The following is a 24,664-nucleotide window of genomic DNA, read 5'->3' on the forward strand; positions in this document are numbered from 1 at the left end:
TTTAGAAGTAAGGCCTACAATCTATGTTAATTAAAATGAGAATCCATTCTGTTTATTTCCTAATATGTGGTCTTTAAGCTTATGTGTGAAAACTAATTTCCATGATGATAAATTCAGCTATTTAACCATTTTAAAACACCCAGCCCAAATCCTTGATTTTTATTCAGTTAACTATCTTTATTGAATTAAAGGAGTCACTGGTTCACATGTAACACTGTTTAAGAGAGGAATTGCTGAAACAGCTTTATGGCATATTACTATGTTTCATATTTCATGGAATTGTAACTTAAAATATATTGGTTTCCTAATCTTAGTATTTATGTATAAATAATATTTGAAATAGTGGAATTTGATAATTGAAAATAGTTGGACTAACCAAAGCTATTAAGAACATTAATTCAAAATGTATTTTTTTTTTTAGATTACTGTGCCATGCTATGAAGGACCATATAGTTCGTGTTGCAAATGAAGCCGAGTTTATTTTGAACAGACAGAGAGCTGAAGATGTACATAAACATGCAGAATTTGAGGTAAGGTTTGGGGAGTTAATTAAGTTGTGCTTTGCTGTTGTAAGAATCCCATTACTCATTTGTAACTTTACATAAGATTGTTTTTCTTTATTTAAAATTTTGGGACCAGGGATTGAACCCAGGACTGATTGATCACTCTAAGTCACATCCCCCATGTTTTATTGTGAGACAGGTTCTCAATAAGTTGCTTAGGGCCTTGCTAAATTACTGAGGCTAGCTTCGAACTTGCAATCCTCCTGCCTCCGACTTCTGAGCCACTTGGGATTATAGGCATGCGCCACTTGTCCATAAAGAATATTTTTAAGAAGAAATTTTTACAGAAAGGATTTCAGGTCTTCTTTTGAGAAGCTTTAATGAATGTCCAACAGAACACTAGTTTGTTTCTACCTTATTTACAACCTGAAGAAATCCCTCTTGGTCCAATGAAGGTATTTTAGCTTTACTCTAAGCAGAAGTAAAAAGTAACGAAAGGCAAAATAAATTTTATAATACAGTTACTGTTACTTTTGAGCTAACAAGCTTTATAAACCAGAAGATAGACATGAGGATATCATGGTTTTTATGAACGACCTTATATAGGATTCAACAAATATAATTTCAGTGTTTTAAAGATAGCAGTTATTCAGTATTTCAGTTTATTCAGTATTTCAGTTCATTCAGTTTACAAAACTAAGTGCTTTTCAGACATATTCAGGTGACCTGACATTTGGCTTAGGTTGGACTCTCGGTGACCTTGAAAGTAATAAATAACTTCACCAATTTATTCTCCTGATGCAACATGCCAACAAGTGTGGTATGGCTTGAAATCAGAGCCCACAATTGCAGTTTTGATGAGGTTTTTATCTCAGTAAAGCAGCTCTCCAAGTCATACAAGTTGATGGACTAGGTCTAGTGATCTCTGACCCAGCCAGCTGAAAAGCATGAGACAGAAAATAGCTATTGTCGCTTTCATACACATAACCTCTGCTTCATTTGGTCAGATGAGACAGCAGGCACTTGTCTTATGGAATGGTAAAACCTTATTTGGAAAAAGAATACTAGATATTTTAAACTTTTTGATAAAAGTATAGTGACAGGTGTTTGTCAAAGGGAAGTTTTGTGTCACTTGAGCAATAAAAATCATTGGATATTTATCAGAGTATCATGTTGTAACTTGGATGCCAAGAAAAAATTGAGTTATGTGTTTTTTGAAAGAATATGTTTGGGTATAAGACATGTCAGAACTCAATGAAATAAAAGTATTCAGTTAACTTTCAACTTCTGTTGGTAAATAAGATAAAGAATATTAACTGAATGTTTGCAGGATCAATTTTGAGGCAATCATATTCTCACTAAGAAAATCAGGATATTTTGTGAAGAAATAATAAGATCAGTATTTGTCACTTGAGAACATTTAAAATAGATTTTCAAGCAACCAGATATTAGTTATGAGCTTTAATACATGTTTAAGTTAAGGACACTGTTTCTCAACCATTGTTATTGTTATTGTTATTGTTATTGTTATTACCCTCTGAGGAATCATTTTAGACTTTTTTTTCCTAACTTCTCCCCAACCCCCAGAGAATTTTTTACACCACTAACATGCTGTATGTCTGTTTGGAATCTTTCTTTGCATCTGTATGTAATACATTAAAAGAAGGTTTTTTTTTCATACCCCTACAAACACCAATTTATACCCTGCTAAGGGTGAGATCACTCCCATTATGAATTCATGGCCTAGAGTGATAAGAGGTTTTGAAAAAAGGAGACATGAAGAATTAATGGTTTATACGTTAGATATACATAGCATATAATGTTAATGTAAATCTAATTTTGAAAGAATTGGATGAATATTGTTTTTTAACACAAGTATTTACATTTGCTTTTAGAGCGATATTAATAAATGCATTGATTTACGTGTGTGTTTGCATAGTTTACCAAGTACATGACCTTGAAATTGTAAAAAATTTTACAAAAGTCATGACATTATACTAGGATTTTTTGATGGATTTCTCTACCCCTGTACAAGCCTAAAATTAGGAGAAATAGTATATTTAATTTTAAATGGGTACTTCACAGTTAAGTTTTTTTTTAACTTAATACTGTAATTGTTTTTTTTTTTTTTTTTTTTTTTTTTTTTTTTGCTATTACACGTTTAATGCCCGGACTTGTTTCTCTTCCCAAAAAGTGAAAAATCAGTCCAGCTGCAACTTAGTAATGCTCTTAAATCTGACTTAATAAGGAGCAAAACATTTGATTTTCAAGGTATTTGGTATTTGGTTCTCTCTAGCTAACAGTTTTTCTTTTTCTCTCCAGTTTAGTTAGAGGAGGCTTTCATGAAAAACCACTAATTTAAGGCTTTGTTTGGGTAAAAGTTCATTTTTTAAAAAAGCTATGTGCTTTCCAATATCAAGTTTTAATTAACAAAGCATTGCATGGTCTTCTTTAGCAAAATAATACTGTAATTGTTAAGGAAGAAAAATGAAAATTTAATTTTACTCTCCAATGAACTAATGAAATATTAACCTCATTACCAAGGCAGATCTTTGTACTAATTGGTGATTCCCTGTACAAAAAGATAAATTGGAAATTGAATTAATCCTTCATAGATTACTATAAGGTTATTTCTCTAAAAAATGATGACATGTGGTAGTTGTCTATATCAATAGACAAAAGGATTTGTTCAGATACCTTCTGTGAAGTAGATTTTTGCATAGTTATGATGAATGGGAATAGTTATATTTTCTCAGATATATGAAACTTTTTTATTCTTAGTTATATGACTTGTATTACACACTTGCTAATGCTGAAATTTTTAGTCAAATTGATCTGTTCAAAAAACTACTATATAAAAAATAAAACTTACATTTAAAGAGATTCTCCTTTTCATGTTTATATTGGATATTTTTGATACACAAGGGATTCATGTATAAACTGTGTTGCTAATGTGAGCAAGAATACAGACAGCTGACATGACAACTGATTATTATGAAAAAGGAAAGATAAGAATAAGGGACTAATTCTCGTGAGACCTTTTGAACACATTAGATTTCAAATTTGGAAAGGAACACCGAGAAAAATCTTGTCTTAGCTCCTTATTTTACATAATTGAAACTAAGTACAATGAAAAAAATGAAGTTTGCATAAAGTGTGAATTAAAATTCAGGTCTGCTGAATTCCCAAATCACTTATTTTTCTTCTATACCATGTGGCCATTCATGAAATAAAAAACTATAAATTATATGACAATTTTTATATTTATATGTGATTATCAGGAGCATACCTTTTAAGTGAGATGTGCTATAATGATTAAAATATCAAGTAGATTTTCCTTTTTAGGAAGCCATTTCTGTTTGTGGAATGATAGTTTCTGGACAACAAAGTTATATTTCTAGAACTAAACAGAATCATAAAAGTCTTTGATTACTTTATTTAAAGTTAAACAAATTATTTTACACATACTTACAAAAGAACACTTTTACCAATTTGAAAGACAACTACATGTGTTCTTTAGAACAATATGATAGAAAATTACATTATGTGAGTTTTTCAGATTGAGTTATTATTACCTTTTCACTTACTGTTAGAGATCAAATCTTTTATACACCGTAAAAAATTTTATTATTATACATTGTATTTCTTTTCAGTCCCAGTGTGCCCAATATGCTGCTGATAGAAGAGAGGAAGAAAAGATGTGTGACCATCTTATTAGCGCTGCTAAACATCGTGATCATGTAACAGCAAATCAGCTGAAACAGAAGATTCTCAATATTCTCACAAATAAACATGGTGCTTGGGGAGCAGTTTCTCATAGGTGAGTTAAAATAAATTAAATGTAAATAACTCATGGGTTAATTGTCATAGTTGGAAGTAAAGCTGTGACTACAAACTTATTTAGAAAATATCATTATAAAATACAAAAAAGTTCTTAAATTTAATGGTTCTAATCTTCATTTGAATGATTTAGAAGAAAATCTAAACTTTTTAAACTTGTTCTAATGGAAATTATTTCCAATTTATAATTATATGTAACATAATAGAGAATATGTTTAGGAAAATATTTTAGAATTATTTCATATATAATCTGGGTTCAAGGCATAAGATGTGGCTCTTGTTTAAATAGTAGCAAGTTTTTAAAACAGCTATGACATTTATATTATTCTTAGTATTTCTTATATACAAGTTATAATTTGCTGTGGAGAAGTAATACATTCTTTTTAAGAGTTTTCTTTTATAATTTTCCATGAATACTTACTTTGGGAAGGTTTTTCATCGAAATTTAGAATATTGTATTGAGGCCTATTTGATTCTTAATATTGAGAAGGATTTGTTTAATGTACATAGATGTTTCATTGTTTGGGATTTAAATATTCACCATCATTGTATCTTGTTGGTGTATGATTCCCTTACGCAGTATGAAATGACCTTCTTTTTCTCCTCTGATTAATCTTGGCTTGAAATCACTTTATTTCATACTAGAATAGCATCAAATGTTTGTTTATCAGACCCATGTAAGTGGTATATGGATGTCTTTGCCTGTGATATAAGTCTCTTACAGCACAGTGTTAGAGTTCACTTTTTTAATCCAATCTGCCAGCCTATGTATTTTGATTGAATTTTAGATTATATAAATGATTTACTGTTATTATTGAGACAGGAGTTTTTATTTCGTGCCATTTTGTTTTATTTCTAAAGTTTAAATTGAACTTGATTCTCATTTAATTGACTATGGTGCTGGTTTTAGTTGTTATTTTTCATTTCTTCTTCATGAACTGTTTTGTAGACTGTGTTTAGTAATATAAGCTTTCTAGTTATGAATTATTTTAGCTTTTGTTTATCATGGAAGGTTTTTACTTCATCTTCAATTCTGAAGCTTAATTTTGCTAGGTGTAGTATTCTTGATTGGCATCCATTTTCTTTCAGAGCTTAGTATGTTTTATTCTAAGCCCCCCTCGGTTGAAAAATCAGTTGAAAATCTAGATTGGCTTACCTCTAAATGTGACCAGACATTTTTCTCTTATAGCTTTTAAAATTCTTTTCTTATTTTGTATGTTAGGCATTTTTAAAATTATGTGTCATTGTGTAGATCTATTAGGATTTTGTATATTTGGAGCCCTATATGCCTCCTGTATTTGAATTTCCATTTCATTCTTGAGATTTGGAAAATTATCTGATATTTTTTTCATTGAAAAGTTTATATATTCCTTCAGTTTGTTTTTCAGGGCCTTCATCTATTCCAATGAACCTTAAATTTGGGCTTTTAGTGTTATTCTAGATTTCTTGAATATTCTGTTCATGGTCTCTTAACATCTTTTCCTTATGGTCAGCTTTATTTTCAGGATTATATACAATCTTTGAGAACTGAAAATCTGTCTTCAAAGTGATGTAATTTATTGGTGATATTTTCCATTGAATTTCTAATTTGGTTTATTGATTCCTTCCTTTCAGGGATTTCCATTTGGTTCTTTTTGAGAATCTCTGTCTCTTTATTGAAGTGATCTTTCACTTCCTGTATTTTCTTTCTGATTTCATTTCTTACATCTTTTAGCTCATACGACAGCTTAACTATGATCTTTCTAAATTCCTTCTCTGACATTTCCTCCATTGTGGTGTCAGTGAAGTCTGCTATTGAAGTATTATGGACTGTTTGTGATGGGTTTTTCCTTTGCTTTTTCATATTGTTTGTATGTCTACCCATGTATCTCACTTCTTCTTTTAAATGAAAGACTACTTCGTTATCTTCTTTTTCATAAGAGCCCTGAGTTGGATGAATATCCAGATACTGATACTTTGAGTGTATGACCTCTTCTGATCCCAATATCAGCACCACTTTAAGATATGCCACTGAACCTTATTTATCATAATTACTTCAGAACCAAGTCTTCTTCTATTCAACCTTTTAAGAGCCAAAAATGTGTTTCAGTTATTCTCCATGATCCCTCAAATTCAGACATAAACTTATAATAAAGTTCTGGAATAAATAAAAATAGTGGTTAAATTTAGTAAACTTACTGTAAGTGAGGGTTGAAAATGGTGAGGAAGAGAGACTGAGCAAAAAGAAGATGGAAAATAGAGAAATAAAAGAAGGAAAGAAGAAAGGAAGGAAGAAAGGAGGAAAAGATACAAAAAGATAATTTATGTCAAGGTATAATGGAGAAATAGATGAATGATTGGTATTTCAGGATATAGCAAATAATGCGAGAGGATGAGTATTGTGTAAGAGGAGCAAGTATAAACTAGAGCTTGGATAACAAAGATAGGAGGTTTCATTCTATCTAATGCTTTAAATCATTGGATGAAATACTTTCAAATGGGTTGAAGGTATGATGTTGGCTATTATGGGTTGACAATTACTGTTTGAGCCAATTCTCTAGTTCCTTTGAACCTCCTTCCTGCAGCTTCTGGTTGTCAGCTCAGGGGCCTGCAGCTGACTACTGGGAGGTTGCAGTGTTGTGGGTTGGCTCTTCCTATTGTGTACAGTAGTTCAGAATGTAGGCTCTGGAGTGTCCCTGTGATTGCTATGGGTCACCATGTACCTGCTCCCCTCTACTGGATCCTTTTCATGATAGTGAAAATTCTGGTGGCTGTCTGTGAGTGCAGGAATTCTGGTTGTGGATTTTCTGTGGGTGTTCTGTAATACAAAAGTATTACTCCAGCCATAGCTACTCCCTGAGGTACTTTAGTAAAGGGTCTCAGATGGTTCACCTGGACTCTAGTTTCCACTACCCCAGATTGTGAAGGGCAGGCATTGATTCCCTATTATTCAGTCTGATGCAGTTTCCCTCGAGTGTCCAAACTATTCCCTGTCACTTGCCCATTGTGATCATGGGTCAGGGTCTGTACCAGTTAAGGCTGGGATCAGCCCTTCCTCCTGCATAGACTCTGATAATTTACTGCTGGGTCTCTATGTCACTGGATATTCAGAGAACTTCCCTATAGTACAGTTCTAGGATCCCAGGGACTGTCTCCCCCAACCCAGGGTATATTCTCCCTAGTTCCAGTGGTCTGGGGCAGGTGAATCTGCTTTCCTTTGTTCAGGGCCAAACTTGCTTCCTTATTTTCTCTGACTGGAGCAAGTGGATGCTACACAGAGCTTTCTGTCCTTGCTTGGGTCACAGAGGCTGAGTGGGGTTAGAACTCCCAGCCCACGTGCCCTGTTCACAGTAAGGGGGAGACAGAGAGGGTTTCAGCAATTTTCAATTAGTAGTGGTCCTTCTAGAAGTTCTTTCTGGCTGGATTCTTAAGGGTTTGCACTGCAGAGGAGTTCCTTCTGGTTTAACTTGGGTGTGGGAAGACTCATTGCTATTTTAAGGGGGTGACTGGTAGGTTTAGGGCTCCAGAAGATGGCTTCAGACCCTTGTCCAGTTTTATTTTCATGATTTGGTTTTAAGCTGTTTGTACTGTTTTATGGACCCTTCTGTTACTGTTGCACTTTAAATTTTGTCTGTCTTTCCAACAATTTTTAAGTGGGTAAGCTTAAGAAATTTTCTGCTCCCCTCTCTCTTTCTCTCTCTGTTGACCCTTCCTCCTTCTACATCCCCAGGTTCAGGTTAGGAGCTAAGGGACAGAGTTTGTTTTCTACTCTGGTAACCTATCTTCCAGCCTCTCCAAGTCTCAGACTTTGTAACATCATGCTTTAGAGCATTTATTTTGTCACCCACCTCTCAATTCTGCTTTTCCTTCTCTGCCTCATTTCTTATTGTGAAGAGGTTGGACCCACTGCCTCACTTGCTTCTGCCATCTCCCCCTGTCCTTCAACTCAGCCATTAAACTAAATCTTTAAGCTTAAGTATTGTTTTTTATAATCTTCATTAGTTTTGATTAACTACTAGGGCTCATCATTGGACCTCTTTTTGTTTTTATTTTACTCCCTCTCTAGCTAATTTTATGTAGTTTCATGGTTTAAAAATACTGCCGTATGTTGATAATGTTCAAATGAATTATAACTAGACTAGATCTCCCTCCAGTCTCCATTCCTGTATATCTGTCTGTCTCTTTGGTAGGTTCTCCTTGGATATCTAATACTCATCTCACTGTTGAGTTGTCAAAACGGAGCCCAGATTTTTCTCCCAGACCAGTTTCTCTTGTATTCTTCTCCATCCCAGCCAAGGAAAACTCTGTAATTACCCAGGTCATAAGTGTTGCTCTTAGCTTGAGTACTCTTCACACATTTCACCTTGAGCCCTTCTGAAAATAGTATTGATTTTTCAACACAATATATCCAGGGTGTGACTACTTCTCACATTACCTTCGATCAGCTTGGCCCAGGCCACCATTAGTTCTCATGTGATTTATGCAGCAGCTTTTGAATAGTCTTCCTGTATTTGTCCTTGTGCTTCTAAAGTCAGTTCTCAGCACAGTAGCCTAGTCCTTTTATTTAAAATATAGATCCATTTTCTCCTCTGCTCAGAAACCTACAGAATTGTGCTATGCAAGACTAGCGACTAATCACATGTGGCTATTCAAATTTAATTAATGTAAATCAAATTTTAATAAAACTTGGTGCCTCTGTGGTACTAATTGAATTTTAAGTAATCAATTACCACATGTTGCTATTGACCACCATATTAGATAAAATAGAACATTCCCATCATTGCAGAAAGTTCTTATTGGACACTGTTGCCCCAGGGACTTGCCAAGTCACTAGGGGGAGAAAAACACACTTTTTTTTCTGTTACATATAAAAGGAACAATGGCTCAAAATATTATAGCTTTACTATCAGAAATCATGGAGACCAGGAAGAAAATCATCGACCTAGAATTCTATATTCAATAAAAATATCTCTTAGAAATTAATGCAAATTATAAACATTCTCAAATAAAGGGAAAGTAAAGAGAATTCCTTCCCAGTAAACATGTTCTTTAGGAAATGCTAGAGCACATTCTTCAGGCACAAAGAAAACAAAAGCATAAAATTTTGAAATGAAGGAAGTTGTGTTGTTTTGTTTTGTTTCCCCACACAGTTCAAAGGCAGTAGGATAGAGAAATGATAATGTTTTTCAAATAATGCTAGAACAACTGAACACTGATAGGCAAAAATTAGAACTTGACCTAAACCTCACTCCCTATGTGAAACTTAAAGTACATCCCAGACATAAATATAAAATTTAAAACTTAGAAGAAAACATAGGAGAAAATTTTCGTGACCTCGCTTGGTATTGGCAGTATTATTAGTAAAAGCACATAAGTCTGATCCATAAAAGAAAAATCACAGAATGGACTTCATTAATATTAAAAACATTTTATTTCTGTGAAACATTTTACTGTTGAGAGAATATTACATTGTCAAAAACTGGGGTAGCCCAGACTAGGAAAAAAATATGTGCAAATCCCACACTTTACAAGATTATTATGCAGACTGTATAAGGTACTTTCAAAACCTAACACTAAGAACAAACACTGCAATGAAAAAAGCAAACAAAATATTTGAGCAAACACTTAACCATAGTGTGCAGATGGAAAATAAACACATGAAAAGATACCAATATTCTAGCAGTTTTCAACAGTTAACAATTGAGTGAGGATTAGAGTAGAAAAGGCAATAAGAAGGAGATTTTTGAGACAATAGGACTATGGTATATTTTGAGTGTGGGAGTAGTTTCATAATCCTACACATTTACATTTGTTGAGATTTATACAACTGTAACTAAAAAAATGAATTGTACTGTATGTAAATTAACCATTTTAAAAACCTTGAAAATAAAAAGTCTGGAAAAGTCTTTAAAGATAATACCTTAGTTGTTAACACTAATAACTACCAATCCAGCCTCAGCAATGGTGAAGTGCTAAGCAACTCAGTGAAGACCCTATCTCTAAGTAAAATACAAAATAGAGCTCGGGATGTTGTTCAGTGGTGAGTGCCCCTGAATTGAATTCCCATTACCCAAAAAAAGAAAAGGGAAAAGAATTGCAATCAAATATATAATTCTTAGTTTAAACTTAAATTACAACTCAGATTATCTGTTATTTCTACACAAACACTGATATATTGAAAATATGTAAATTTTCCTTTACTGACAACGGAGACCTATAAATTAATTAATTTTCACTGGATATATTTTGTAATATGTATCCTAAATAAATGTATCATTCTCTAATAAAATTTATAAATTATTCAGGAAGGGAAAAAAACTATCTCCCAGCAATTTTAAAGTAGTTCATGATGTCACAATTTTAATTAGGAGTATTTAATTTTTGAGTTCTACAGTGAAAAAAATACTATTACACGTTTTGGTGCTATGTATATTGACAGCAACTAGATTAAATTTTCTTTAAGAGAGAGAGAGAGAGAGAGAATTATTTAAATATTTATTTTTCAGTTTTCAGCGGATACAACATCTTTGTTTGTATGTGGTGCTGAGGATTGAACCCGGGCCACACGCATGCCAGGCAAGCGTGCTACCGCTTGAGCCACATCCCCAGCCCCCTAGATTAAATTAAGTAATATACTAATTATGATCTCAGTAACACTGTGACACCTAATATAACTCCCCCAACCTCCACAAAAAATTCAATTTAAAAATTTGCTTAGAAAATGAATATATTTGTGTCATAGCCCTTATTTTTAAATGGCTATGAAGCTTCAGAGAATGCTATGTTATACTTTCATGATGTCTGTGTAAATGAATATGTTCAAATAAAAAGTAGTATTTTGGGGTTGGGGCTGTAGCTCAGTGGTGGAGTACTTGCCTCGCACATATGAGGTACCAGGTTCGATCCTCAGCACCACATAAAATAAATAAAGGTATTGCATTTATCTACAACTAATATATATATATATATATATATATATATATATATATATATATATATAGTGTTTTATTTATTTATTATTTATTTATTTATTTTGGAGTCAACCTGTTATTCTATACTTCTTAAATAAGAGTTTTCATATTCAATATCTCAAGATATTAAAGTCTGAATAATAACTTAATATAACTTAAAATAAGCATTATAAGCTTGAAATAATGAAATAACATAAAGTAAGCACTTAGTCATAAAGAACACTATGAAGAAGTAGAACTGTAAAGAAAAAATTGTATGCTTTTGAAATCAACTGTAGGTTTGAAATATTCTCATACAGTCCATATTCACTTGCACATCTTGGCTCTACTCCTATTCCCTTTACTTTAAACATTCACCGTTGCCTTCTGTGATAGGTACAAACTATAGCCACCATCATTGGGTATGTATTTAAATTCAATTTAATTTGCACTGGGTCTCTTCCCTAAAACTGGTGGAAAATTTAGTCTCAGTTAAATGAGGCCACTACCCATACACCACACATACGCATACTCCAGGATTAGACAGAAACTCTAGTAATCTTACTAGCATAAGGCCAAGGGATCATTTCCCTCTGGGTTCCAGGAAGGTTCTTGGTTTGTACGTGAAGGTAGGTCTGTTTCTGCCTGAAATGACACATAGTTTCATCAGGGCAAAGAGCTAGGGCTCCTAGGATGTAGCTAACTTACATTCCTACCCTTTGATTGGGAGTAGATGTACCCATCACCTTTAGTACCACCTTCTATGTCATCTTCCCAGGCTTGGAATAAGCATCCAGGTTACCCTGACTACTTCAGTCTCCTCACCACAAAAAAGCCTCTCTTTCCATCCTCTCTTTTTTTTAACATTTTATTTGTTTTAATTAGTTATACATGACAGTAGAATACATTTATGCACTTTGATATGTCATACATAGATGGGATATAATTTCTCATTTTCCTGATTGTACACATTGCAGAATCTTATTGGTCATGTAGTCACATATACACATACATTAATAATGTCCATTTATTCTACTATCATTCCCATCCCCACATCCCCTCCCCTCATCTACCATCACTTCCCTCTACCTAATCTAAGGTAACGCTATTCTTCCCTAGTGCCCCCTGCCCTGTTGTGAATTAGCATCTGCATATTAGAGAAAACATTTGACCTTTGGTTTTGTAGGATTAACTTATTTTGCTTAGCATGATATTCTCCAACTCCAACCATTTACTGGCAAATGCCATAATTTCACTCTTCTTTAAAGCTGAGTAATATTCCATTGAGTATGTGTACCACATTTTGTTTATCATTATTTATCTACTAAGGGACACCTAGGTTGGTTCCATAGTCTAGCTATTGTGAACTGAGCTGTTATAAACATTGATGTGGCTGCATCACTATAGTATGCTGATTTTAAGTCCTTGGAGTATAAACCAAGGAGGGAATATCTGCGTCAAATGGTGGTTCCAATCCCAGTTTTGTGAGGAATCTCCATACTGATTTCCATAGTGGTTGCACCAATTTGCAGTCCCACCAGCAATGTATGAGTGTACCTTTTTACCACATCCTCACCAACATTATTGTTGCCTGTATTCTTGATGATTGTCATTCTGGAGAAGTGAGATGAAATCTTAGAGTAGTTTTGATTTGCATTTCTCTAATTGCTAGAGATGTTGAACAGTTTTTCACATATTTGTTGATCAACTGTATTTCTTCTTCTGTGAAGTGTCCATTCAGTTCCATCCTCTCTTATAGGAAAGTTCAGGTACTGTTTAAAAAGAATGTTTCTTTAAATAGGAATGCTTCATGTGTCCACCAAAAAGGTAAGAGAAGTCTCATGTCTCTTGGATTCAAGATTCTGCTCATTCTGGAGGGCTTGTCCTAGAGTGCGGTGGAAATATTGCTTATTTTCTGATCCTTTCAGATTCCCAGGCCCATTCCTTTCTACAACTATCTTAAGACATACATTTAATTCAGAGGTACTGTAACTAGAATAGAGTATTCCCACATGGGGAATAATGACATTATTAACTTACTTTTCACCATTTGGAGTAAGTACTTAAAGAGTTAAAGAGAGGTTATCACAGTCCCTTAGACCTTAATTTGACCACTAAGAAAAACATGCTATACCAAACTGTAGGCGAGCGCTCTACCACTGAGCCACACCCCCAGCCCTCCAAACTATAGATAATATTTCTCAAGCAATAGCATTTGGTATCTTAGACTTTTAAGGTAATTTTTTTAATCATTGAACATAGTATATTATTAGGCTGGAAAGATAAATCTCTGGATTATTTTCTGTTATTTCTATTTTATAATCTTGCTTTTTGATTTAGATATTTTTATTTAAATATTATCTATATTCCCTAAACAATGCTTAAACCCATTACATTATTATCAGAAAATATATATTAAAGATTTAAGAATTTTATTCCCTATAGTTTTTTCCTCTTCATATATCTTCTTTTTAGAAAAGCTGTGTATTTTTATTTTTATAAATGAAAGGAATAGATTGGTTTACAGTGATATTGGTCTGCATTACATACACACTAAAACTGTACACATTAGTGAAGCATGTTTTAATATTGTGCTCACAACTAGCTTAGTGTCCTTTGTCAATAATAAAGGATGCCTGTTTAGTTGGAAAGTGCCATTGCCCCAGAGTGCTGTATTTTGAAGTCATCTGTCATGGATACATTGTAGAGAGAGAAGACTATTTATGTTTATGGCATTTTAAGTAACTGAGTTAAGCCCTTTGGAATATAGAGAAAAGGCTTGTTTACTGTCATCACTATTCACTTAATCCTGCGACCTTGACATGATAGCATTCCCATAAATCTCCCTGTGGGTAGTTCAATAAAACAGATGAACATCAAAATGCATTGATTGTTTCAGCTTTAGGAATTAACTGTGGGATGGAATAAATATGACCCAGATAGGTAATATTACAGAGGAACTCTACCAATCCACTTTTATAACAAATAATACTTATTAGAAAAAAATTATTTATTGTAATTTGTATAGATGAAAATACATATAAATTATGTGCATATTATGACTGGCTTTTTCAAAAGCAAATCTGAATCTTGATATACTTAACATAAAATTAGTAAAGTTTACATCAAAGATATTGTAATAAAGCTTTAGTTTACATTATTTTATTGTATTATCTCTATTGTAATTTTCTTTATATTCACTCTTTTTAAAATATTTGTGATTCTCTAATTACTCAAATGCAAATTTTTAACTTCAGTACCTCCTTCCTGCCAGCTACTATTACAGATTCAGGGGGAAAAAAATCTAGGAACATTGGAGCATTTGAGAAAGAGAAACAAAAATTAATAGGCACCATTAGGAAAAAATAATGGAAGAATCTAGAAGGACTCAATATTTAATCCTCACTATACTGTATTCCACAGCTCATGTTCCAAACTATAAGAAAATGCAAGTTTGGTTCAACATCATCTACAAAAGTAAAGGTTATAAATACTCTCTTTGCTTAAATAATTGATCTGGAAGATAAATAATCTTAGAGGAAGTTACATTTGTCACCCACCAATTTTAATATACAAATAACTTTTTCATAGTTTAGTTTGGTGTAGTAAAACCTCTGTTCCTCTTTTGGAATGGGATTTTACACATTGCATCCTAATGATAACTTTCCAACACCAATATCTATTATTAAATTTTGGAAAAAATCATAGAATGTTTTATGTAAAAATTTTGTGGAAATTATATATAACATATCTATAAAAGGCTCAGAGCATTTTTAATAGCTATCCAGCAGGAAACTTAAGAAAATGAAGGCTATGAAACCTTTTTAAAAAGAACAATCATTAACATAAGTATTCAGAAAAGTAAGGCAAATCAGATATATTTACTAATTTTATCTTCAGCCACCAAATTCAAGTTAAAAAAATTCTCCATGAAGACACTGTTTATTTATGTGTCAATAAATAAATGATTAGCTATTTTACTTTAAGTTTAGATAATCAAACCCCAAGAAGAATACTTTCTTTTTTTAGCAGCCTTTCAAGCTGGTACAAGGCATAAAAATTTAACTTATATTATTTATGTGGAAACTACTCATTGTGACATCCCCTGGGGGACAGTAATAGAAACTGATTCCAAGAGATGATCTTTTCTATTATCATTATTCAATAAATAGTTATCAAACTATCCTCAAACACCCTGTAGACAAAGATGCTTTTCATAACTAGAGAATGGAGTATTTAATAAACAATATTTTTAAGTCTTTTGAGTCATAACATAAATCCTATGCTCCCCTAGCCCATCCCCATTATGAGTCATCATCCTTATATCAGAGAAAACATTAGGCATTTGGTTTGGGGGGATTGGTTTATTCCACTTAGCATTATATTCTCCAGTTCCATCCATATACCTGCAAATGCCATTGCACATCAGAGCACTAATTTCTAGGATATATAAAGAACTCAAAAAACTTCAGATAAAAAAAAAAACCAATCAATAAATGGGCTAAGGAACCGAACAGAAACTTCTCAGAAGATGATATACAATCAATCAACAAATATATGAAAAAAATGTTCAACATCTCTAGCAATTAGAGAAATGCAAATTACAGCTACTCTAAGATTTCATCTCACTTCAGTCAGAATGGTAGCTATTAACAATACAAACAACAATAAGTGTTGTCGAGGATATGGGGGAAAAGGCACACTCTCACATTGCTGGTGAGGCTGAAAATTAGTGTAGCCAATATGGAAAGCAGTATGGAGATTCCTTGGAAAACTTGGAATGGAACCTCCATTTGACCCAGCTATCCCACTCCTCGGTTTATACCCAAAGGATTTAAAAACAGCATACCATAGGAACACAGCCACATCAATGTTTATAGCAGCACAATTCACAATAGCTAAATTGTGGAACCAACCTAGATACCCTTCAGTAAATGAATGGATAAATAAAGTGTGGTATATATACACAATGGAATATTACTCAGCATTAAAATGGAACTAAGAATTTTTATAGTGGCCAGCCAGTTTGGTTAAGTACTAGAATTACTTTGATGATTATCCTAGAAAAAAAAAAAAACTCAACAAAAACAAAACAAAATCTAAAAAAACAAACATTGGCTGAACTTTGTTAAAATCCCATGTGGTAAGATCTAAATTTCCAATTCCCTGATGTTTTTAACTATGTATCTTTTAAGATTTTGAAGTATAAAAAACTAAACTTGTAAGTAAGTATTACTGTTTGGGGTTTAGCTTCCTTACTTCTGTCAGCATAACCTTCATATTTAGATCATGCTTGGGCCATACTCTATATGCATTTTTTACCTTATTGCAGGATTTGAAGTTCCTGGAACATATTGGAGTGTCGTGTAAAGAAAAGGGGGTCTGTAAATAAATATTTATTGAGTAAGAATGAAAGGCAAGCAAATAAAAAAGAAAAATATTCAAATACCTATGACTAGGGATCCAACATGGCGGCGAGAGGGGAGGCAGGGCTTTCAGTACCTCCTCAACAAAGGGGTCAGAGAGACGCATGGATAGGCTTAGATATGACCTGCTGAGAAACTCCTAGCAAAATTCCACTAAAGAGAGACCGGCCGGGAATTGGAAGGATTTTTGGAGGTGACAGTCTGCGCTAGACGAGTGAATCTCCGCCACGCAGCGCAGAGGTCCAGACCCGCCAGCCGCTGCCCGCGCAACTCGGCGACTGTCGGCTGCCTGCACGCGGCCCCCGCGTCAGGGCGGATAGCCTCCGAGGCGCAGCGCAGCAGGAGCGGTGCAGGGACTCTAGGAAGAGGTCTCTCGCCAAGCCTTCATGAAATAGCAAACCGGGAGCTGAAACCAACCAGAGACAGACCAGTCCCACCCCTCCCTTCGGACACTCTGGCAAGGAGCCTGGGGCCTGCCATAGCAGAGTGGTGACATCACCAGAGTTCCGCCGACAGAATTCCTTCTCAAATACCTATGACTGGTTCCAGAGAATTCTAAAATGTTAGAAAATATTCCCAAATAGTAATTTGAAGGTAAATTCTCATTGTTATAAAAACCTAAAAATATCTAAATTAAATCTAAAGTGTAATATATTAACTCAGCTCAGCATGTTTTCTCATTCAAATGCAAAAATTAGAAAGGACTGTTAAAAAGGATCCTTTATTCTTTTATCTTCATATAAACAAATAAACCCAAACCATTAAAGGCAGGAATTTGTTGTTGTATTAGTGTGGAACTCTGACTTCAATTGAAACCAAGCATTTTTAACCAATCATAACAGTTGGGGAACATTTGTTAACATTTCAGAAGATGAATGCGCCAGTGACCCACATTTTGCAGCCATACTCTACCCGCCCTCATTTACCACCCAGCTACTCCATTTAAACTAGGGTGGACTGATTTGGATACAGCTCTCGCAATCCACTCGTTTAACCTTGGAACATTTCTGCATTAACACAGGAGCTTTAGGGGGATACCTCAAATCCAAACTATAACAAGTCATCTATTTGATCATTAAAATATTCACCAGCATATTCCTAACCAGCCAAATTTATACAATCTTTAAAGGTATCCTTACTCTTCTGATTTCTAATGATTTTTTATTTTTCCCAAAATAAAATATTTATTAGTTGACATTGTAGTTTTACAAATAAATAGAAATACCAGACAAGAATATTTAGTAGAAATAATTGTCCTAAGTAAAATTGGAGCAAAGTATTGTTCATTTGTAGAAATTTTCCAAGAGAAACAATGTCAGCTTCAATGCTATAAAATCAAATTCAGTCTTTGGTTTTAAAATATTTTGTCAGATTTTTTGTCGTGTTTATTATGGAAGTTAAAATGTGTATAAGTTTGTTTTTCATCTCTCAGTATTTAATTGTTATTAATCACATGGGAATTACTTTCTTATATTTCAAAAAAAGTAGACACACAACTTTTGAACAATTCTACTAGATTGTATGCTTATTGGCTCCATGAAAACTGGATCTAAATTTCATGGTGTACATTCATTTCTTTTCATTTTGAATCAGAGCTTACAACATCGATTTTGATTCAAGAATCTTTAATTATGCTACTCTCAACTATAGTCCACCATGTTAAGATGCTCCTTTATTTCTTCAGCAGATTTTAGATAAATACATCAAATGAGATTTAAGAAAAGTACAATGTTTCCTATGGAATTGTTTTGTAAAAGGAAACCCTAAAAAAATCTTCTGTTTACTCAAAGAATATGTATCATCCTCTTGACTTTTTTTTTCCCCTCACTTTAACTGAATCATGGTTAAACATACACATTTACATGTTTTGTTTGTTAATCCTGCTGTGTAAGACATGTGCAGCCATGTTTTATACAATACAAATGAAGGCTATGTATCATGTCACTTGTTTGCAAATATCTAACAAGTCTGCAAACTAACTTTTGGTCCCAAAACTATATGTGAAATCATAGCAGTCATGAAGATAACATTTGTAATCAATGACATAACTTTGGCTTTATAATAACAACTTACCTTGAATATGTTAAGACAAAAATCTAAAGAATCAAATTAGGCATGCTTTCTTCCTCACTTTTTTTAATTCATAGTTACCTGAGTTAATGTGACTGACAGTTACTTAACAGATGAATTACTGCTACTTGAATGTTTAAAATATAATGCCTCTATGTTAAATATTTTCTCACTACAAGTTTTTAGAAGAAAACATCCAACTAGGATTCAATTTGTCAGAAACTTATAAAATATAATAAGTCATAAAACTTTATTTTTATGTTTATTCCCTTTTTTATGTTTACTTTTGCTTTCGGTCAAGAATGCAATAGGAAGCATTGTCATGTGATAAAGCACTTGGATAGCATGTCTGAGGCCATGGGTTCAATCCCCAATACCACCAAAAAAATAAAAATAAAGAATTCAGCAGAAAAAGAAAAATGATCCATTATTTCCATGATCTAAAGGTCTGCAGCAGCTGAGCATTAAACTTTTATTCAGTGCTACATTAACTGTTCCATTAAGGGTACTGACATAAAGTATAGAGCCTATAAGTATTGTGAAGTTGCTCTTTGATATTTGTTCATTGATATGGCTACTGTATTTGGATATTTCAAACTTTTAAAGTGAAAGCCTTCATGGCTTTTTTTTTTTTTTTAAAGAATGTTTTGGTTTTACTTTAAATTTAGTTTAATTGCACTGTTGTGATTTGAGGGTCTTTAAGCTTTTTATAAACTTGACTTCTCTTCTTCTTTCCTTATTTGGAGTTTTTCTTTGCCAATTTTAATTATATTAAGATATAACTATTGGGCTAGGGTTGTGACTCAGCAGTAGACCGCTCACCTTGCACTTGCAGGGCCCTGGGTTTGGTCCTCAGCACCACATAAAAATAAATAAATAAAATAAAGGTATTGTGTCCAACTACAAATAAAAAAATAAGTATTAAAAAAGATATAACTATCATGTTCCTGTTATCCATAAAATACAGTTTTTCACTGATGTCTTATTTAAGCAAAAATGCTAAACACTTGGGTGTCATGTGTGTGTTTAGTTAATTTCTCGTCTACCCATTATTCTGTAAGTTATCCCAGTTGTCTAGAATGGCCCAAGAGCTGAAGAATAGTTGCAAGAAGGCTGGAGTCTTAGGGTGAGACTGATGGTGAAAGTAATAAGATTTTTCTACCTTCTTTATTCTTAGACTATTAATGGAAAGGGAGACTTAGAGTTTCAAGAGTAGTAAGAAAAGGGATTGTGAAGTCATGGGCACATGCTTTAATAGTAGGAGTCTGCAGAAAAGCTGCTACAAGCCTGCTGAGCAGGCTAAGAAACTCATATATTGGGAGGCCTTGCCCAGCATTCCTAGCTAATTTTTAGGGCTCTTTTCATTCGAGTGAGAGGATAAATTCTTTGGTGATGAAAAGGATATGGCAACCAGATAGCTTTGTTTTCATGTTTCCTTAAAAAACTAAGAAATAAAGAGCTACTGAAAGTCAAGTTTATACTTTATTGAAAAGTTGATTATCTGTGCATTTTGACCAAAGAATAATGAAAAGTGACATCCTTACCACCTCTGGGAGTGAGCTACAGTGGTGGAAGTATCATTGATGTTGATCAACAGGAACATTAAAATAATTCATTTCTCCAATCACAACAAACAAAACAAACCATTTTTGACCTGTATACAGGTACATAATTCATCCCCTTATGGAAAAACAATAGCAACATTACTTTGTAAATATACCTATTACACAGATTTTAACTATTATGAGTAGGGTTGCTATGAACTTGCTTGTACCTGTTTATTTTGGTTTTCATTATTTTCTTATTAACAAATAAATATATTTCTGTTTGGAATATACCTAGGGATGGAATTTTTGAGTCATAACATAGACTTATGTGTTAGTGCTTAACATTTATATAAATATTTGTCCTGGGTCTCCTGTACTTGTCATTTTCTGTCTGTTTTCATTTAACTTTTCAGGTGGTATATATATTGCATTATAGTGTTAATCTTCATTTTTCTGTTCTCAGTTGAGTACTTTTCATAATGACCAGTAAAGGTCATTTGACTATCCTTTTCTGTCATATGCTTGTATATGTAGTTTGCTCATTTTACCACTGAATTGTCTTATTGATTCGTAAAAATTTATTCTGTATTCTGGACCTGAACTTGTGTTAAATGTATTATTGCAATATATATTTTCCACTCCATGGGTTGCGTTTCACTTTTTATGTGTTTTTATGTTTAGTCCTCCTAGACTATATTATTAGTTTTTTCTTTTACAGTTAGCAATTTTTGTTTCTTATTTAAAATATTATTGCCTAATCTAACAACACAAAGATGTGACATTTGTACATGCAGATCTGAAACCTATCTGGAATTTTGTGTGGGATGAGGGGTTTTTGCCTCACTATTCAGTAGACCTAGCCCTATTTATTGAAAAGACCATACATTTTTTTTCTGTTACTCAGATGTCTGTTTCTGGATTTGTCTTCAGACTTTCTCTTCAATTTTATTGTTCAATTTGTCTGCTTTTGCAGCACATGATCTTAAATACTATAACTCTACAAATAAGTATTCTGCCTGGTAAGGTAAGCCTTTCAGCTCTTTGGTTCTACCATATTGACTTTGTTATTCTTGGCCTTTACATTTCCATGTTCACTTTTGCCAATTTTTGCAAAAAGCAAGTTTTGAAATTTTGGTTAAGACTGCATTAAACCTATAGAACAAACCAGATAAAAATCAGCATCTTTATATTGATACACAAATGATATCATTTACTTGATGTAAGCCTCCCCACATAGGTCATCTTTAATTTCTCTTGGTAATAATTTGTAGCTTTCAGTGTGGAGGTATGGCACACCTTTCATAATATTTATTCTTACATAATTGATGTTTTTTGAAGATGTTGTAATTATATTTTTTTTTTTGGATTTAACAGTTATCTTGAGAATGCTAGAATATAGTTGTTTTCCTGAATGGACCTATCTAATAACCTCACCAAATTCACTTATTGACATATAGTATATATTTTATTATATTTCTTATGAGCTCATTCATTTCATTTGCAAATGCTGGCAGTTTTACTTTTTTTTTTTTTACAACCTGCACACCTTCTGTGTTTTCTCCTTTACAGTGATGACTAAGATCTCTAATACAGCATTCAATAGGAATATGACAGTGAATATAGCTATCTTATTTCTAATAACAGGAACGTCTTAAGTATTTTGCCATTAGTGTGATATTTGCCATATGGATTTTTTTGTTGTTTTATTTTGTCTTTTTATGGATATTCTTTATCAGACTAAATTTCCTTTCATGTTCTGGTTTGTTAAAAGGATTTGTCCTGAATAGATACAAATTTTAATATAAGCCTTTTTCTAATCAGTCACAATTGTCTTAGGACTTTTCTCCTTTTTCTACTAATATGATGACTGAATTGATAGGTTTTAGAATATTAAGTTCTCAAAGGGTGATTATTAAGCTAGAAAATAATTCACCAGACTGTAAACTTCTCAAGGGTTTTATTGCCTACTTTCTAGTAGTGTCTCCACATAGATGTTTGTTTTTGTCAGAAAACTTGTAGTTCAGTCAATGTCTTTGGGAATAGACCTCTTTCCATCCAAATTACTTCATATTAAACTACTATTCTATAATGTGATTCAGCAGGCCATTGTGCTGTACACTGTGTAGAAATCAAAGATTCATAAATATCAGTCTAAGCTCCAAGAAGCTATAGTCTGATTTGTGAGAACATGCCAATTCTTAGGTAATGATAATGGTAATATAAAGCAATATTTGTATTACCATATATAAATATTGGCAATATTTATATATGGTAAATATTCAGACTCTCAGTTCCAAGGAATAGCATAGGGTTGAAACAGCAGTCTTGTTTAAGAAACATTAAATTATCTGGAATAATTAAAGTATAAAAATGGCAGTAATTAAAGATAAGACTGCAAAGTGGAGTTCAAATTCAATCAGGGAGGATCTTGAATGCCAGTGAAAGATTAGACCTGGTTCTGTAGTCAACTCAATTTTACAGATAAGGAAATATATCTTGAGAGGTCATGACCTGCCTTTGGTGATACTAAATCAGAAGTAGGTGTTCATAATAAAAAAAAAATGTAATCTTGATCTGTAATAAAAAATTGTAAGTCCTCCAAACTAGTTTTTATGACGAAATATTATACTGGTACTATTTTGTATTCATAAATATAGTTTGTTTCTTGTCTTTTCAAAACTGCATTCTTTTGTGTCTAATTATATTTCTTAGTTGTAAAACTAAATTGATAAAATAGTGGAAAAAAACAATCAGTAGTCATGACAGATATAATAGGCATTCATGTCATGTGATACTGAATGTTAAAACGAGGTCACAGGGCACAGGAGTAAAGGAAACAAGCAATATAGTTCCTCTAGGTGATAAATGTGAGGGGAAATATCTTATATAGGGTACTAGCCAGGATATTTATCATTTGGTGATGAAATCCTGATGACATGATAACAAGGTTTTTCTATAGTAGTTATGATACCTGAATCCAACAGTATCACTTCATGATGACTTATTTTTTACTTTTAGCTCTGCATTTCATACACAAGAGGCCAGTGTCCCCAAATTTTATTTAGAATGATAAAAATGTCTTTACTATTTCCTTTTTTAGGAGCTATCTTTATTATCTTAGTATTCAGAACAAAGTTTTTATTCTGTTTTATCTAATATATATTTAAATACCACAAGGTTATTAATCTTTATAGTCAGAAATATAGAAAAGGTGAAAGAAGAAATGACTACTAAGTGGAAAAAAAACTAATTAATAGTTTTGGTATTTTTGTATAGCATCATCTTTTGTATAGCAAATAATATCTTTCAGAAAACACTTAATTTAACATAAAATTGTCAGTAGATAACTGAAAAATAAGTGAATTAATGAAAAAATGAAATGTCATTATCATCTTGGAAGTAAGGCTTTAATCTTTCTCATTCACTCAGTTTAATAACAGCTTTGTAATATATTTGTGTTTTTCTGATTTATATTTATTTATTGATATTATCCACTTTAAAAATAATAATAATGTTTACATTTTGTAACACAAACTAAAAATTCATGAGTTAAAGTTGAACTAAACATGAAAATGTTTGACATTAATAGCAAAGGAAACTTTAGTTCAGGCTGTCCCCTAGTTCAGACTTTCTATTTTATATATGAAATTTGAAGTTTTGCTAACAACAAATGAATAGTCATTCTGGTTTTAACAGTTGTACCTTAGAACATGATTTATCTTTTCATCTGCCTTTTTATAACCCATGGGTTAACAGGCACTGATTCATAATGTAGTTGTTTTCCTCTCATTCCTTAGGTATGGTAATATTGGCAAAATATAGATCTTACTATACAGTGATCATATAAAACAGTATCTTACAGATTTGGGAAAAACAGAATTGTAGAAAATTCATGGAAGAGAAATTCAGACATGGGCCTTAAAGGAGATAAGTAAAGCATTCATCAAAATTGCCCATCTAGGGAGACTCCCTGACTCAGTGCATTAGGTAGCCTTAAATAAAAGAAGGTCAGAATGGTACAATAGAATAAAGCATATTGTCTAAAATAAGAAAATAAAATATGTTGAGCCAGGAAGAAGTTTTGCTTAATCAGCATATAAACTATACATAGCATTACTTAAGAGAAAAATGAGGAGATGGAATGGGAATCAATGCTTATGTAAAGAAGTCAAGTCAATTTGAGAGTTACAGGGCTCTACATGCTCAGAGTATTTGTTGTCAAGGTGTGTGGTTGGAAAGAACTCCTTTGAGTAAATATTTACATTAACTAAAAGAAAAGACAAGAAAAGCAATGAAAGATCATTGTGAATGAGAAAGACAGAGCTTGATCAAGAAATGTGAATGTCCAA

General features: G+C 32.8%; 1 protein-coding gene across 8 annotated transcripts in view; it reads left to right on the top strand.

Moving 5' to 3' along the window:
- The window catches only part of Nbea (neurobeachin), a 651,894-nt gene that overhangs the window by 358,094 nt on the left and 269,136 nt on the right, over positions 1 to 24,664 (top strand). For all 8 annotated transcript variants that reach the window (XM_058582531.1, XM_058582532.1, XM_058582533.1 and 5 more), the window contains 2 exons: positions 422 to 530; positions 4,157 to 4,323. In XM_058582531.1, coding sequence (XP_058438514.1) covers positions 422 to 530; positions 4,157 to 4,323 — 276 coding nt within the window. The remainder of the gene's footprint in view (positions 1 to 421; positions 531 to 4,156; positions 4,324 to 24,664) is intronic.

The sequence above is a fragment of the Marmota monax genome, unplaced genomic scaffold, assembly GCF_021218885.2.
Source record: "Marmota monax isolate L192 unplaced genomic scaffold, Marmota_monax_Labrador192_F-V1.1 WCK01_AAM20220418_F8-fsc00011, whole genome shotgun sequence".
NCBI classification, from domain to species: domain Eukaryota; kingdom Metazoa; phylum Chordata; class Mammalia; order Rodentia; family Sciuridae; genus Marmota; species Marmota monax.